The 15,659-nt window shown below is 45.3% G+C and overlaps 1 protein-coding gene across 1 annotated transcript in view; it reads left to right on the top strand.

Moving 5' to 3' along the window:
* Positions 1-15,659, top strand: part of cbl (Cbl proto-oncogene, E3 ubiquitin protein ligase) — a 53,836-nt gene that overhangs the window by 29,603 nt on the left and 8,574 nt on the right. Inside the window, exons 3-13 of the mRNA XM_058412851.1 lie at positions 2,103-2,249; positions 2,334-2,490; positions 10,433-10,554; positions 11,737-11,874; positions 12,269-12,356; positions 12,440-12,571; positions 12,671-12,892; positions 13,446-13,577; positions 13,702-14,061; positions 14,548-14,642; positions 14,749-14,910. Coding sequence (XP_058268834.1) covers positions 2,103-2,249; positions 2,334-2,490; positions 10,433-10,554; positions 11,737-11,874; positions 12,269-12,356; positions 12,440-12,571; positions 12,671-12,892; positions 13,446-13,577; positions 13,702-14,061; positions 14,548-14,642; positions 14,749-14,910 — 1,755 coding nt within the window. The remainder of the gene's footprint in view (positions 1-2,102; positions 2,250-2,333; positions 2,491-10,432; positions 10,555-11,736; positions 11,875-12,268; positions 12,357-12,439; positions 12,572-12,670; positions 12,893-13,445; positions 13,578-13,701; positions 14,062-14,547; positions 14,643-14,748; positions 14,911-15,659) is intronic.

Here is a 15,659-nt window from a genome sequence, read left to right as displayed (position 1 = left end):
GTGTGTAGAGGTAAAGGAGAGGGTGTGTGTGTGTGTAGAGGTAAAGGAGAGGGTGTGTGTGTGTGTAGAGGTAAAGGAGAGGGTGTGTGTGTGTGTGTGTAGAGGTAGCAGGGTGTGTGTGTGTGTGTAGAGGTAGCAGGGTGTGTGTGTGTGTGTAGAGGTAGCAGGGTGTGTGTGTGTGTGTAGAGGTAGCAGGGTGTATGTGTGTGTGTGTGTGTAGAGGTAAAGGAGAGGGTGTGTGTGTGTAGAGGTAAAGGAGAGGGGGTGTGTGTGTGTAGAGGTAGCAGGGTGCGTGTGTGTGTGTGTGTGTGTAGAGGTAGCAGGGTGTGTGTGTGTGTGTGTGTGTGTAGAGGTAGCAGGGTGTGTGTGTGTGTGTGTAGAGGTAGCAGGGTGTGTGTGTGTGTAGAGGTAAAGGAGAGGGTGTGTGTGTGTGTGTGTGTAGAGGTAGCAGGGTGTGTGTGTGTGTGTAGAGGTAGCAGGGTGTGTGTGTGTGTGTGTAGAGGTAGCAGGGTGTGTGTGTAGAGGTAGCAGGGTGTGTGTGTGTGTGTGTGTGTGTGTGTGTAGAGGTAAAGGAGAGGGTGTGTGTGTGTGTAGAGGTAAAGGAGAGGGTGTGTGTGTGTGTGTGTGTGTGTGTAGAGGTAAAGGAGAGGGTGTGTGTGTGTGTGTGTGTAGAGGTAAAGGAGAGGGTGTGTGTGTGTAGAGGTAAAGGAGAGGGGGTGTGTGTGTGTGTAGAGGTAAAGGAGAGGGTGTGTGTGTGTGTGTGTGTGTGTGTGTAGAGGTAAAGGAGAGGGTGTGTGTGTGTGTGTGTGTAGAGGTAAAGGAGAGGGTGTGTGTGTGTAGAGGTAAAGGAGAGGGTGTGTGTGTGTGTGTAGAGGTAGCAGGGTGTGTGTGTGTGTGTGTGTAGAGGTAAAGGAGAGGGTGTGTGTGTGTGTGTGTGTGTGTGTGTAGAGGTAGCAGGGTGTGTGTGTGTAGTGGTAGCAGGGTGTGTGTGTGTGTGTAGAGGTAAAGGAGAGGGTGGGTGTGTGTGTGTGTGTGTAGAGGTAGCAGGGTGTGTGTGTGTGTGTAGAGGTAGCAGGGTGTGTGTGTGTGTGTAGAGGTAGCAGGGTGTGTGTGTGTGTGTAGAGGTAGCAGGGTGTGTGTGTGTGTAGAGGTAGCAGGGTGTGTGTGTGTGTAGAGGTAGCAGGGTGTGTGTATGTGTGTAGAGGTAGCAGGGTGTGTGTGTGTAGAGGTAGCAGGGTGTGTGTGTGTGTAGAGGTAGCAGGGTGTGTGTGTGTGTGTAGAGGTAGCAGGGTGTGTGTGTGTGTAGAGGTAGCAGGGTGTGTGTGTGTGTGTGTGTGTAGAGGTAGCAGGGTGTGTGTGTGTGTGTGTGTGTGTGTGTGTGTAGAGGTAGCAGGGTGTGTGTGTGTGTGTGTGTGTGTGTAGAGGTAGCAGGGTGTGTGTGTGTGTGTGTGTGTGTGTGTGTGTAGAGGTAGCAGGGTGTGTGTGTGTGTGTGTAGAGGTAGCAGGGTGTGTGTGTGTGTGTGTGTGTGTGTGTGTGTAAAGGAGAGCAGGATTTGTGCAGGTCTTGTTTGGAGGCAGCTGCAGTCTCTCCACACACTCACACTCTGTTGTGCATGTCAATTCTCCAGACTGGAGCTCTCACACAGTCCCCCACTGTGCTGGCCTGTAAATCACGGCTTTAACCCACACACACACACTTTTTCCTCCCAGTCGGACTCCCTGCCTCGCCTCGCCTCGTCTTGCCTTGTGCCCAGGGCCAATAGCATCAGCCATTCCCATTCATTCATCTTCACTGACCTGTGATCCTGGACATACTGGGTCCAGGAGCACTGGGGCTGTGTTGGGAATACACCCTAGCTAGGCCATCAGCCCATCACTGAGCATCCTGCACACACATACACACACACACACACACCTTCATATTCATCATAAACAATGCTGCTAACAGCATGTCAGGTTAAACCTGGGGTTATGGACAGTCCAGAGCTCGTCCACTGTATCAGCATTCTGTTCTAAATAATATAAAAATCCTTTATTAATATCTGCATGTGTTTTTTACTGTAACGGATTCTTGACCGTTCTTCTCTTCGTGTTTGTTTCAGGCGAAACCTGACCAAACTCTCGCTGATCTTCAGTCACATGCTGGCTGAGCTGAAAGCCATCTTTCCCAACGGTCTGTTCCAAGGGGACAATTTCCGGATCACGAAGGCCGACGCAGCAGAATTCTGGAGAAGATCCTTTGGTGACAAGTGAGCGTTCCTTCTGCTGAAAGACCATCAGCTTGTTGTAGTTATGACCGTCACCTGACCGCCTGCCTGTGTGTTTCCCTGCAGGACCATCGTCCAGTGGAAGGTCTTCCGACAAGCTCTGCATGAGTTTCACCCAATCAGCTCCGGCCTGGAGGCCATGGCCCTCAAGTCCACAATAGACCTCACCTGCAACGACTACATCTCTGTGTTCGAGTTCGACATCTTCACCAGGCTTTTTCAGGTGTGTTCACTCAGCTCACAACGTCTCTTAACAATGGCTATTGTTCCGTATTAGCACTACAGGAGTGTGTGTGTGAGAGTGAGAGAGAGAGTGTGTGTGTGTGTGTGTGTGTGTGTGTGTGTGTGTGTCAGTGTGATCAGACTGGAACACTGTGATCAGACCGGAACGCTGACTGTGATCAGACTGGAACACTGTGATCAAACTGGAACTCTGATTGTGATCAGACCGGAACGCTGACTGTGATCAGACCCGGAACGCTGACTGTGATCAGACCGGAACACTGACTGTGATCAGACCAGAACACTGACTGTGATCAGACCAGAACACTGACTGTGATCAGACCCGGAACGCTGACTGTGATCAGACCGGAACGCTGACTGTGATCAGACCGGAACGCTGACTGTGATCAGACCGGAACGCTGACTGTGATCAGACCCGGAACGCTGACTGTGATCAGACCCGGAACGCTGACTGTGATCAGACCCGGAACGCTGACTGTGATCAGACCGGAACGCTGACTGTGATCAGACCCGGAACGCTGACTGTGATCAGACCCGGAACGCTGACTGTGATCAGACCCGGAACGTTGACTGTGATCAGACCCGGAACGTTGACTGTGATCAGACCCGGAACGCTGACTGTGATCAGACCCGGAACGCTGACTGTGATCAGACCGGAACTCTGGCTGTGATCAGACCCAGAACGCTGACTGTGATCAGACCCGGAACGCTGACTGTGATCAGACCCGGAACGCTGGCTGTGATCAGACCTGGAACGCTGACTGTGATCAGACCTGGAACGCTGACTGTGATCAGACCGGAACGCTGACTGTGATCGGACCCGGAACGCTGACTGTGATCAGACCGGAACACTGTGATCAGGCCAGAGACACTATTAGTCCATAATGTAGATTAAATACAAAATTCTACACAGATTTGCAGTCTAACTCTAAATTCTAACCACATGTGAACCCCAAATATTTACTCATGACAATCTAGCAGCTCCACAGCAGTACTTTCTCAGTCATCAGTCTGATGTTTCATTCTTTCATAACTTCATGCTTAAATTAAGGGACATTTACTACATTGTCATCCAGCAGACGTCCTCATCCAGAGAGACTTACAGAAGAGCTTCGATGAACACATCAGGTCACAGACTAGAGTAACATCAGTCTGAAAACTCTGTGTTAGGAGGAAATATAGCAACAAATAGTGTTCAAGTGCTGGTTTATTTCAGGAGTAGGCAGGTCTTTTAGTCAGAATTGTTGGCATTTCCTGGTCACTCCCACTTTGTTGGCATTTCTGTTAAAACCTTAGCTAGAATTCAGCATATTTAAAATTCAGCTCCATAACTCTTACTTACTCAAACACTCAGAATTAAACATGAGCTCCTTCTCATTTACAAAGTATGACATGATCTCTCCTCGCCTTACCACACTGAGCTGCTACAGTCCCACAGCCTTTACTCTCAGATCCACCAGTGTTGGGTGACCTTAAGACAAGACTGACCTCAGTGGGGTAGATCTCAGCCCTCACTCTCCTGGGAAGGCTTTTCACTAGATTTTTCAGTGTGTCTTTGAGGACTTGTGTTCATTCAGCCACAAAAGCATTTATGAGATCAGACCCTGGTGTTGGGTGAGGAGGCCTCGCAGTCAGTCAGTCAGTTAATGGGGTTGAGGTCAGGGCTCTGAGCTCGCTTTGTGCAAAGGGGCAGTGTCATGCTGGAACAGGTTTGAGGTTCCAGTTCAAATGGGAAATTGAAGCACAACAGCCTATACAGACATCATGTATATCTGTGTACTTACACCAGTTTGGAGAAGAACCACATGATGGTCAGGTTTCAGCACATTTGGCCTGTAACACAGTTCCCTTTCTTTTTCACGATGGTTGTCTTCCTAAATGATCGTTAGAAAGTGTTTAAACAGACATTTCCTGATAAACTACATGAAATGAACAATGAAAAACTTCCAAAAGTTTAGGAATGGTGTTGGGAATTCTGTACAGCTTGGTTAGCAATGTTCATGCTTTTATTGTAGAACAAACCATTCTTTTTCTTTTTTCTTTTTTTAAAGCAAATTATTCTGGGCTTATCCTTGTTCTGTTAATATCAGTGGGGTCTGTTCTGTTAATATCAGTGGAGTCTGTTGTTCTGTTAATATCAGTGGGGTCTGTTCTGTTAATATCAGTGGAGTCTGTTGTTCTGTTAATATCAGTGGGGCTGTTGTTCTGTTAATATCAGTGGGGTCTGTTCTGTTAATATCAGTGGGGTCTGTTGTTCTGTTAATATCAGTGGGGTCTGTTGTTCTGTTAATATCAGTGGAGTCTGTTCTGTTAATATCAGTGGAGTCTGTTCTGTTAATATCAGTGGAGTCTGTTGTTCTGTTAATATCAGTGGAGTCTGTTGTTCTGTTAATATCAGTGGGGTCTGTTCTGTTAATATCAGTGGAGTCTGTTGTTCTGTTAATATCAGTGGGGTCTGTTGTTCTGTTAATATCAGTGGGGTCTGTTCTGTTAATATCAGTGGGGTCTGTTCTGTTAATATCAGTGGGGTCTGTTCTGTTAATATCAGTGGGGTCTGTTCTGTTAATATCAGTGGGGTCTGTTCTGTTAATATCAGTGGAGTCTGTTGTTCTGTTAATATCAGTGGGGTCTGTTCTGTTAATATCAGTGGGGTCTGTTGTTCTGTTAATATCAGTGGGGTCTGTTGTTCTGTTAATATCAGTGGGGTCTGTTGTTCTGTTAATATCAGTGGGGTCTGTTCTGTTAATATCAGTGGAGTCTGTTGTTCTGTTAATATCAGTGGAGTCTGTTGTTCTGTTAATATCAGTGGGGTCTGTTGTTCTGTTAATATCAGTGGGGTCTGTTCTGTTAATATCAGTGGAGTCTGTTGTTCTGTTAATATCAGTGGGGTCTGTTCTGTTAATATCAGTGGAGTCTGTTGTTCTGTTAATATCAGTGGGGTCTGTTCTGTTAATATCAGTGGAGTCTGTTGTTCTGTTAATATCAGTGGAGTCTGTTGTTCTGTTAATATCAGTGGAGTCTGTTGTTCTGTTAATATCAGTGGAGTCTGTTGTTCTGTTAATATCAGTGGAGTCTGTTGTTCTGTTAATATCAGTGGGGTCTGTTCTGTTAATATCAGTGGGGTCTGTTCTGTTAATATCAGTGGGGTCTGTTCTGTTAATATCAGTGGGGTCTGTTCTGTTAATATCAGTGGGGTCTGTTCTGTTAATATCAGTGGGGTCTGTTGTTCTGTTAATATCAGTGGAGTCTGTTGTTCTGTTAATATCAGTGGGGTCTGTTCTGTTAATATCAGTGGAGTCTGTTGTTCTGTTAATATCAGTGGGGTCTGTTCTGTTAATATCAGTGGGGTCTGTTGTTCTGTTAATATCAGTGGGGTCTGTTCTGTTAATATCAGTGGAGTCTGTTGTTCTGTTAATATCAGTGGGGTCTGTTGTTCTGTTAATATCAGTGGAGTCTGTTGTTCTGTTAATATCAGTGGAGTCTGTTGTTCTGTTAATATCAGTGGAGTCTGTTGTTCTGTTAATATCAGTGGGGTCTGTTCTGTTAATATCAGTGGGGTCTGTTCTGTTAATATCAGTGGAGTCTGTTGTTCTGTTAATATCAGTGGAGTCTGTTGTTCTGTTAATATCAGTGGGGTCTGTTGTTCTGTTAATATCAGTGGGGTCTGTTCTGTTAATATCAGTGGGGTCTGTTGTTCTGTTAATATCAGTGGGGTCTGTTCTGTTAATATCAGTGGGGTCTGTTGTTCTGTTAATATCAGTGGGGTCTGTTGTTCTGTTAATATCAGTGGGGTCTGTTGTTCTGTTAATATCAGTGGGGTCTGTTGTTCTGTTAATATCAGTGGGGTCTGTTGTTCTGTTAATATCAGTGGGGTCTGTTCTGTTAATATCAGTGGGGTCTGTTCTGTTAATATCAGTGGAGTCTGTTGTTCTGTTAATATCAGTGGGGTCTGTTCTGTTAATATCAGTGGGGTCTGTTCTGTTAATATCAGTGGAGTCTGTTGTTCTGTTAATATCAGTGGGGTCTGTTGTTCTGTTAATATCAGTGGAGTCTGTTGTTCTGTTAATATCAGTGGAGTCTGTTGTTCTGTTAATATCAGTGGAGTCTGTTGTTCTGTTAATATCAGTGGGGTCTGTTGTTCTGTTAATATCAGTGGGGTCTGTTCTGTTAATATCAGTGGGGTCTGTTGTTCTGTTAATATCAGTGGGGTCTGTTCTGTTAATATCAGTGGGGTCTGTTCTGTTAATATCAGTGGGGTCTGTTGTTCTGTTAATATCAGTGTGGTCTGTTCTGTTAATATCAGTGGGGTCTGTTGTTCTGTTGGGTTCTCCTCATTGAGCAGCATTTTGAAGCCCATGTTCCTGTGTAAGTAATCGACTCATTACTCTGAGTACTCTAAAGCAGACATCACAGAGAGCTCTGAGTGCAGCAGCCTATCATTACATATCATATCCACCCTTTAATTAAGCTGCTTTCCCCTCGTCTGTGTGCATCCAGGCTAATTTGGGAAATCTGCTGTGATTGGGGTCAGTGGTTTACAGTGCAAGATTTGGCTTATTAAACCCTCAAAGCTGCCTCTTTATTTCAAGTGTTCAGAAATCTGTAACTTTACTTTTGAGTATATTTCGGTGCAAATGCTCTGAAATTATTTCCTTATAGACCTTTAAAACCTGAACAGAATATAAAGTCAGTATTTGCTATCGTCCACTCTCTGTGTAATGGGCATGCATGTGCAGCGCTCTGAGTCAAGTTCCTGGGAACTGCACTCTTTATTTGGCCTTGCCATCAGCCAGAAATAGGCAGACTGTTTACAGAAGGCTTGTTTGCTCTTTGATGAAGCTCTTCACAGTAAGGCCATGCTTTTTCTGCTCCTGAATAAACCTGTTTGATGGAAGAGTATGTCCAAATCCCCAAACTGACCCCTAGAAGGCAGTTAGGTATAACTTTGATTTCTGCGAACTTGTGTAATGTAGGAATGGGAAAGAGTAATGTCAGAACGATGGTGCTAATTAGGGGGCCATGCACCGAGGTCATGTAGACACCCTATTGTCAGAAACGGTTCTTTTGCTAAATTTTGTTGATTCATCACCTGCCATCTTCAGATTAAACCTCACAAAAGAATTTTAAATACTACGAACAGTTTGCCTGTAATGTCCCAACGAATCTGACAGCGAAGCCACCAAACAGGAAGTGAGGCTGTATCTGCACAACGGCTTTGCAGATGTGGCACAAAACTTGGTAGACATCTTCAGAACTGTGATCTGAGGCTATTCAACAAATGACGAGAGAAGTTGTGGCTCAGCGCTCGAGGTGTTGGACTACCGGTCAGAAGTTCATGAGGTCAAATTCCAGCCACTGCTAATCACTCAGGTGTATAAATCATATAATGCCGGATGCCGTAATGTAAAAGTTTGACCATTCACTGGTCATAATCTACAAAAAGATGCTCCTCCTCCATGTTTGTCCAGTCTTCACCAAATTTGGCCCGTTTTATCCTCAGACACGTTTAAACGCCAGCTCGCAGGCAGAACCTCCAAATCACTCTTAAATCCTTTTGCCTAAAGTCATGGCTGTGCTTTCATCACTACTGTTCTAGTGCATCTGTAAATGTGCGACTCACCGTGTCGGGCTGCTTGACCTCTGAAAATGCTTTTGCACTAACAAAATATTAAGTGTGTGTGTGTGAATGTGTGTGTGTGTGTGAATGTGTGTGTGAATGTGTGAATGTGTGTGTGTGTGTGAATGTGTGTGTGAATGTGTGTTTGTGTGTGAATGTGTGTTTGTGTGTGAATGTGTGTTTGTGTGTGAATGTGTGTTTGTGTGTGAATGTGTGTGTGTGTGTGTGTGAATGTGTGCGAGTGTGTGAATGTGTGTGAGAATGTGTGTGTGAGAGTGAGTGTGTGAGAGTGAGTGTGTGAGAGTGAGTGTGTGAGAGTGAGTGTGTGAGAGTGAGTGTGTGAGAGTGAGTGTGTGAGTGTGAGTGTGTGAGTGAGTGAGTGTGTGAGTGAGTGTGTGAGTGAGTGTGTGTGTGAGTGAGTGTGTGTGTGAGAGTGTGTGAGAATGTGTGTGTGTGAGTGTGAGAATGTGTGTGAGTGAGAGTGTGTGTGTGAATGTGTGTGTGTGTGTGTTTGAGTGTAAGTGTGTGTGTGTGTGTGTGTGTGTGTGTGAGTGTGTGTGTGAATGTGTGTGTGTGTGTGTTTGAGTGTAAGTGTGTGTGTGAATGTGTGTGAGTGTGTGTGTGAGTGTGTGTGTGAGTGTGTGTGTGAGTGTGTGTGTGAGTGTGTGTGTGAGTGAGAGTGTGTGTGTGAATGTGTGTGTGTGTTTGAGTGTAAGTGTGTGTGAGTGTGTGTGTGTGAGTGTGTGTGTGAGTGTGTGTGTGAATGTGTGTGTGAATGTGTGTGTGTGTGTTTGAGTGTAAGTGTGTGTGTGAATGTGTGTGAGTGTGTGTGTGAGTGTGTGTGTGAGTGAGAGTGTGTGTGTGAATGTGTGTGTGTGTTTGAGTGTAAGTGTGTGTGTGAGTGTGTGTGTGTGTGTGTGTGAGTGTGTGTGTGAATGTGTGTGTGAATGTGTGTGTGAATGTGTGTGTGTGTGTTTGAGTGTAAGTGTGTGTGTGAATGTGTGTGAGTGTGTGTGTGAGTGTGTGTGTGAGTGAGAGTGTGTGTGTGAATGTGTGTGTGTGTTTGAGTGTAAGTGTGTGTGAGTGTGTGGGTGAGTGAGATCAGTGGGGTCTGTTGTTCTGTTGATATCACTGGGTTATCAAAATATTAAAAGAAACTGTGACATCTGTGTGTGTGTTGGAGGGAAAAATAGACTTTATAGCCAGTTCACATCTTCTATGCAGCTGGAGAAACTTCTGATTTATGTTTTAAACAAATGTTTAAAATACATGAAAAAAAGGAACTGTATATTTGTCTTTGACCATATGTTGTATATATGAGGTTGCACACATCACTCACCATGTCCAAAATTAAATATGAGGTGTGAATGCAAATGAGACAGATGGATGTTAAAATACCATTAAGAGCATCGAGGGCTGTAGTTCATGACGAGAACTGGACTGAATTCCCAGAAGCCTCCTTATCCACCAGAAAATCTCATTGATTTGGGGATTTTTTGTGACTAGTTGTCCTATACTCTTAACGTCTATAGCATCAGTACCAGGATATTGTCTCTGCCAGGAGGGTAAAAGCTGGCCATTGATGGACCAACAAGATAATGAGCTCAGACATGCATACGACTCGACACAGATAAAACCACTCGAAATCAAAAAGAGCGCTTCTGCAACGCTAAAAGCGTCTCTCGACGTGATATTCATCAGAAAATTAAATGCTTGTGCTGGTATTTTGTCCAGGGGAACTTTCTGGAGGTGGTGTTGAAATTTTTAAGCCGGAAATGTTTTTTATTTCATCTTGCCTACTAAACGTCTCTTAATCTCAAAATATCACTCATTACACGTTTTGTATATTCAATAGATGGCCGAATACATAACTGTACTGTTACCTTTAACATGTTTAAGCTTGAGTTTTGTTCAGCTTATCTAGAGCTCTTTATATGAAACAGGTAGTTGGTCAGTTCAGCCTCTTTGTTTCAGACAATACTAACACTGAGCTGGTCAGCTCTGTGGTTTTAGAAAAGGTTGGGGGGGGGGTGCTCATTGTTTCAGCCCACTTGTTGATACATCCGGGAATGACTCCATCTGCTCGGCTTCTCACCTATGCTCTCATATTCATTAAATTCATTCCCTTTCATTCTCTTCCAATTAAATGTCCTGCTGTTCCAGTCTGTATTTGTTAACATAGACCTGAGGGTTTTTTATCAGACTAACTGGCAGACCTGCTGTACAGAATGACTCATTCTCATTACCGGCTCTCTCACTGTGCTCTGTGCCGATCTTGATCGTGTGTGTGTGTGTGTGTCTTTAGCCATGGTCATCTCTGCTGCGGAACTGGAACAGCCTCGCTGTGACTCACCCAGGATACATGGCTTTTCTCACCTACGATGAGGTCAAAGCTCGCCTGCAGAAGTTCATCCACAAGCCTGGCAGGTAGTACGCCCACGACAATCCTCACCACCTACACGTCTACAGAAGGAAACAATGAAACGATTATGCACACCTACGGTATCATCATAACCTTTTCGGGCTTCCCACACAAAGGCCTGTGCACGACAATAGGGCAACCACGCATTGTCCTTTTCGAATAAGATGTTCCTATATATTCGCACGCAGCCACGGTCCCATCCAACTGACCATTCATTACGCAAGCCGGCTTAGATAATCGCTCATAGCCAGTTTCACACAGAACAGTGGCACACAGGGACGATTCACGTTCGGTCAGAAGACCGCGAGCTCCCAGCGGATCGCAGAACAGCTTGGTACCCGAGATCAATAGATGTATTGTAAGACCCTCATGATGTCACAGCGATTTGTTGCGTCTTCATTAATGAGTTCTGTATCTGTAGGTTCATGTAGACTTAGAGATATTCAGTTTGAAACCTGACCAACCTCCAGCGTTAAATAAAACTGACCCCTGATATAAGAATGTAAGGATAGCCCTTGATGCTGACACGGCATTAAAAACAATAAATATATCTATTTGAAGCTTCTGGGGAAAATAGCAAATGCCAATATCGTACTTGTTACTTTTACTCATATACACGAACCTGATCCAGTCAACTAAGCCTCGTTACAGATAGAGGAAGTCTGACCGGTAAAAGACTGGTCAAGTTTTACCAGGGTGTGGATTTGAGGCTTTATTATTAAAGCAGAATGTTTTGTTTGACTTTACAATTTTTTGTTCTTACAATGTAAATCCCTGATACAGCTAAAACACACACACACACACACACACACACACAGTGCTGTCAGTGTTCTATTCACGGACAAGGTTGTGGCAACTCACTCCACTCTGAATCACCGCTCACTCTCTTTAGTGCCTTCTGTGGGAGGAAGTGGACAGAAATAGTCGCACACAGATCACACACAGGTGTTGACACTCATTTGTTACTGGCTCATTCTCTATGACTCTTACCACCCTACACATCCGCTTCCTCAACCCCACCCTAACTCCCCCATTAGTACAGTCCGGGGCAAATGAAATACAGCCACGATTAATTTTTTTATTTTTTTAACCACAAACATGTTGCATTCAAAATCATGTATTCAAAGATCATTGTATGAATCTGTAATATGGCAACATGTCTGTCTGTCTGTCTGTCTGCTCTATAGCTACATTTTCAGGCTGAGCTGCACACGTCTGGGCCAGTGGGCAATCGGCTACGTGACCGCAGACGGGAACATCCTGCAAACCATTCCACATAACAAGCCCCTCTTCCAGGCTCTCATCGACGGCTTCCGGGAAGGATTGTAAGTGTTCTTATTTCTGACGTAACACGTTACTGAAGTGCTTGGCTTGATGGCTGGCTTTCATACAGTACATAGAGTATACGCATCATTGCAGTTCATTTTGTCGGGATGTCTTAATTAGCTTGGAGATAAACATCCCTGCATAGGAAGCAGTGTCTCACTGGAGGCCGAGGCTTTAGAATGTTCCATGACAGTGTTTGTTTTTGTGAGTTATGTCGTTGCTGGAGCAATTAGCTGGTCTCAGGTGAGACATTGTGTTTTTCGCTTGACTTCAGTTTTTCACTCCATACTGTGCTGTATCTATTGCTTAAAATACTTTTTGTCCTTTGAGGTATGTCCAGTCACAGAACTCTAGCTGCTAGAAATACCTGAATGCCTTGCATCTGTGTTGTAGTTATCTGTTCCCCGATGGCCGTACTCAGAACCCGGACCTCACAGGGCTGTGTGAACCCTCACCGCAAGACCATATCAAAGTCACACAGGTTAGTCTCACCGTCACACTCTACTCGCGGCCGGTTCTCTTACTCACTGCATCACAGCTTTAACACATTCCTCTGTTCAACAGGAGCAATATGAGCTCTACTGCGAAATGGGCTCCACTTTCCAGCTGTGCAAGATCTGCGCCGAGAACGACAAGGACGTGAAGATCGAGCCTTGCGGTCATCTCATGTGCACTTCTTGCCTCACTGCATGGCAGGTAAGAATGACTGCAGTGGAACTTCCTGGTTAGTGTCAGTCACCACCTTTAAACTTTTTATGGATTATTAATCAGAGAGTCTGTTGTTCTGTGCCACAGGAGTCCGAGGGCCAGGGATGCCCTTTCTGCCGCTGTGAAATCAAGGGCACCGAGCCCATTGTGGTCGACCCGTTCGACCCCAAGGACAACAGTGGAGGTTCCTATGCGGGCTGCAGGGGCATGTTCGGAGCAGAGGGCGCACCTTCACCAAGCTATGATGATGACGACGATGACCGACTGGAAGACCCTCATCTCATGATGAGCAACCTGGCTTGTAGTAAAGTGAGTTTCTTTAAACCCTTTCACTTTTACTTCAGTGACAGCTACTCCCAGCTGACTTTCACACACCTCCTGTTGGTGAGACTGAGATCTGACTGCACTTCTATCAGTTAAATTTAATGTTCAGTGCATCTGCTTTGCATGAACAGGGTGGGAGAGAGAAATAATGGAAAATACATTTGTTTAACTTTGCATGCATCTTCATTTCATGCAGCGTTCATTTTTCAGCCATTATATTGAGTAATAATTCAAACATTAAAGGTCCAAAGACAATAATTATTTATTAAACCCAATGCTGCTGCACTTGGTGACAGGTTTTCATTTAAGCGCTTTGTCAGCATGTTTTGTGATCAGAAGTGTTTGTGCTGCTTGTGGTCAGTTGGAGCAGTCTGGCAATTGATTGAGTTGCGTGGTCAGAGTCTGGTCATGAATCCATCTGCAACAGGTTTTTGTCAGTCTTTCAGTGAAATGAAGTTCTGTAGTGCAGTAGCTTGAGTCATGGGCCATGTAAAGTGTGTGATAATACAGTAATAGTAATTTTCTTTGTGTTTTCCAGGTGGAGAGGCCTCCATCCCCGCTGTCAATGCCACCTCAAACGTCTTTGCCCCCAGTACCACCACGTCTAGACCTCATCCCGCACAGACCTCCTAACCCTCCAGGGGCCTCCAGCCCTGGGGCCACATCTAAGGTAAAATTATCAACCACTGTATGGTAAATATGAACACCAGCTGATCGTCACCTGACTAGAAGAAAGCCAGAAGGTGTTTGCACATAGTTTCTGACACCGCTATCTGATACCTTTCTATCCTCAGGCTTCCTCACATCACAAAGACAAGCCGTTGCCTCTGCCTCCAGCTCTGCGAGACCTGCCCCCTCCTCCTCCTCCAGAGCGGCCTCATTCTGCCGGAGCTGATAGCAGAATCCTGAGACGGCCACTGCCCTGCACACCCGGAGACCCTCCTCGTGATAAACCTCCTCCTACCCCACCCAACCGCAACATGGCCGACTGGAATCTACGCCCAGTTCCCAAAGCTCCTTCCCAGATTGCTGCAGTAGGAGGAGAGACCCGTGGGTCACGAGAGCTCTCTAACCGCCACTCCCTTCCGCTTGCCTTGCCCTCGGCACTCGACGGTCAGCGGAACAGCAACTCTGCCGGTGTCGAGCACCAGCTGGTGGGCATTTTTGTATTCTTTGTACTACGCTGTAGAGTTTTGTCAAGGGTGGACTGAAATCAGTGACCCGGGCACTCGGAACAAACACCAGAGCGTATAGCCTGAATGCTAGACTGGTGTGCTAACTAATAATTTTATGATTTGTTTAAGTCAAGTTTATTTTTTATCATCAGTCCTATATATTTATATATCAAAATGTAAATGTTTTTCCTTCATAACCATGATGCAACAGTACGCTAGTACAGTACACAAGACTGTATAAAGTACTAATACACCACAGCGTGAGACGCGAGCGAGACAATACGTACACAGATCATTACTCACTCAAAGCAGTGAATACACGGTACAATAGATACACAGTGCACTTGTTAAATTATACACTGTTCCTCCAGTCTGCTACAGTTTTTAGACACTACATAATTTTTGTATAATTCTAAAATCTCACGTGTGCCGTTTCTTACATGAGTTTATGCCTCTCTGCTGCAGTGTTTTGGTGCAACAGCCTCCGGTGGATCTGAGTACGACAACCCGAAAGTCAAGCCCTCTGCATCAGCCAATGCCATTTATTCTCTGGCAGCCAGGTATACGCCGTGTGTATTTATATGTCCCCATGCGTCCCACTCTCTCTTTGTCTTTTTGTAATCGTTTTTTTGGGGTTTTTTTCCACTTTTTTGTTTGCATTATCAGACCTCTTCCTGCAGTGATGCAGCACTCAGGGGAGGACGGCTGTGAGAATAACGAGGATTCAGACTACATGACTCCCAGCTCTCTGCCTGTGCTGGCCACAATGACCCCTTCACTAGGGGAGGCAGTACCCAGGCTTCACCACTCCAACAGTCATAACTCCAGGTACTGTTACAGTAAAAGTTAATATGTTTCTACAGACACACACACTTACGTAAATAAATTAAAGGAGCACTTACTCATCACACTGTAATACCCGACTCATTTAAACTTCAGGGATATCAGTCTGTCCAGTTTCAGGTTTCAGAAGTGATTGTGGGTCAGTTTCACCTGAATCAGTGCAAATGAATGTGGCAACTAGTGCACTGGAGAGGGAAGAGCAAAAAACATTCCCAGAAAGGGAATGATTTTGCAGATGGTGGCTACAGAAAATTGCTTTATCCTTATTCTTGAGTGATTTGTCTCTAGTTTTGTGTTTTGTTACTGACCTTGTCACTACCTGTAGCATGAGGCAGTACCACAGGTAGTCCAGCTCCTCCAGGATGGCACATCCACACAAGTGTGTCACAAGGAGGTTTGAAGTGTCTCCCAGCACAGTTTCAAGAACATGGAGGAGATCCCGGGATGGGCTGTTACATGAAGAGAGCTGGACAGGGCTGTAGAAGTTCAATAACCCAGCAGTATCTGCTACTTTGTGTGAGGATGAACTGGAGGATTACTGCCTGAGCCCTACAAAGGCTTCCGGTGTCAAACTGTCAGAAAGACTCCATGATGGTGGCATGAGGACCCAAAATTCTTCAGAGGGGCCTGTGCTCACAGCCCAGTACCGGGCAGCTCGATTGGTATTTGCCAGAGAACACCAGAATTGGTGCCCTGTTATTTTCATGGATGAGGGCAGATGTGAGTCTGGAGAT

The sequence above is a fragment of the Hemibagrus wyckioides genome, linkage group LG17, assembly GCF_019097595.1.
Source record: "Hemibagrus wyckioides isolate EC202008001 linkage group LG17, SWU_Hwy_1.0, whole genome shotgun sequence".
In the NCBI taxonomy this organism is placed as follows: Eukaryota; Metazoa; Chordata; class Actinopteri; order Siluriformes; family Bagridae; genus Hemibagrus; species Hemibagrus wyckioides.
The sequence above is the reverse complement of the archived record's forward strand: the minus strand, read 5'-3'. Positions and strand labels throughout refer to the sequence as shown.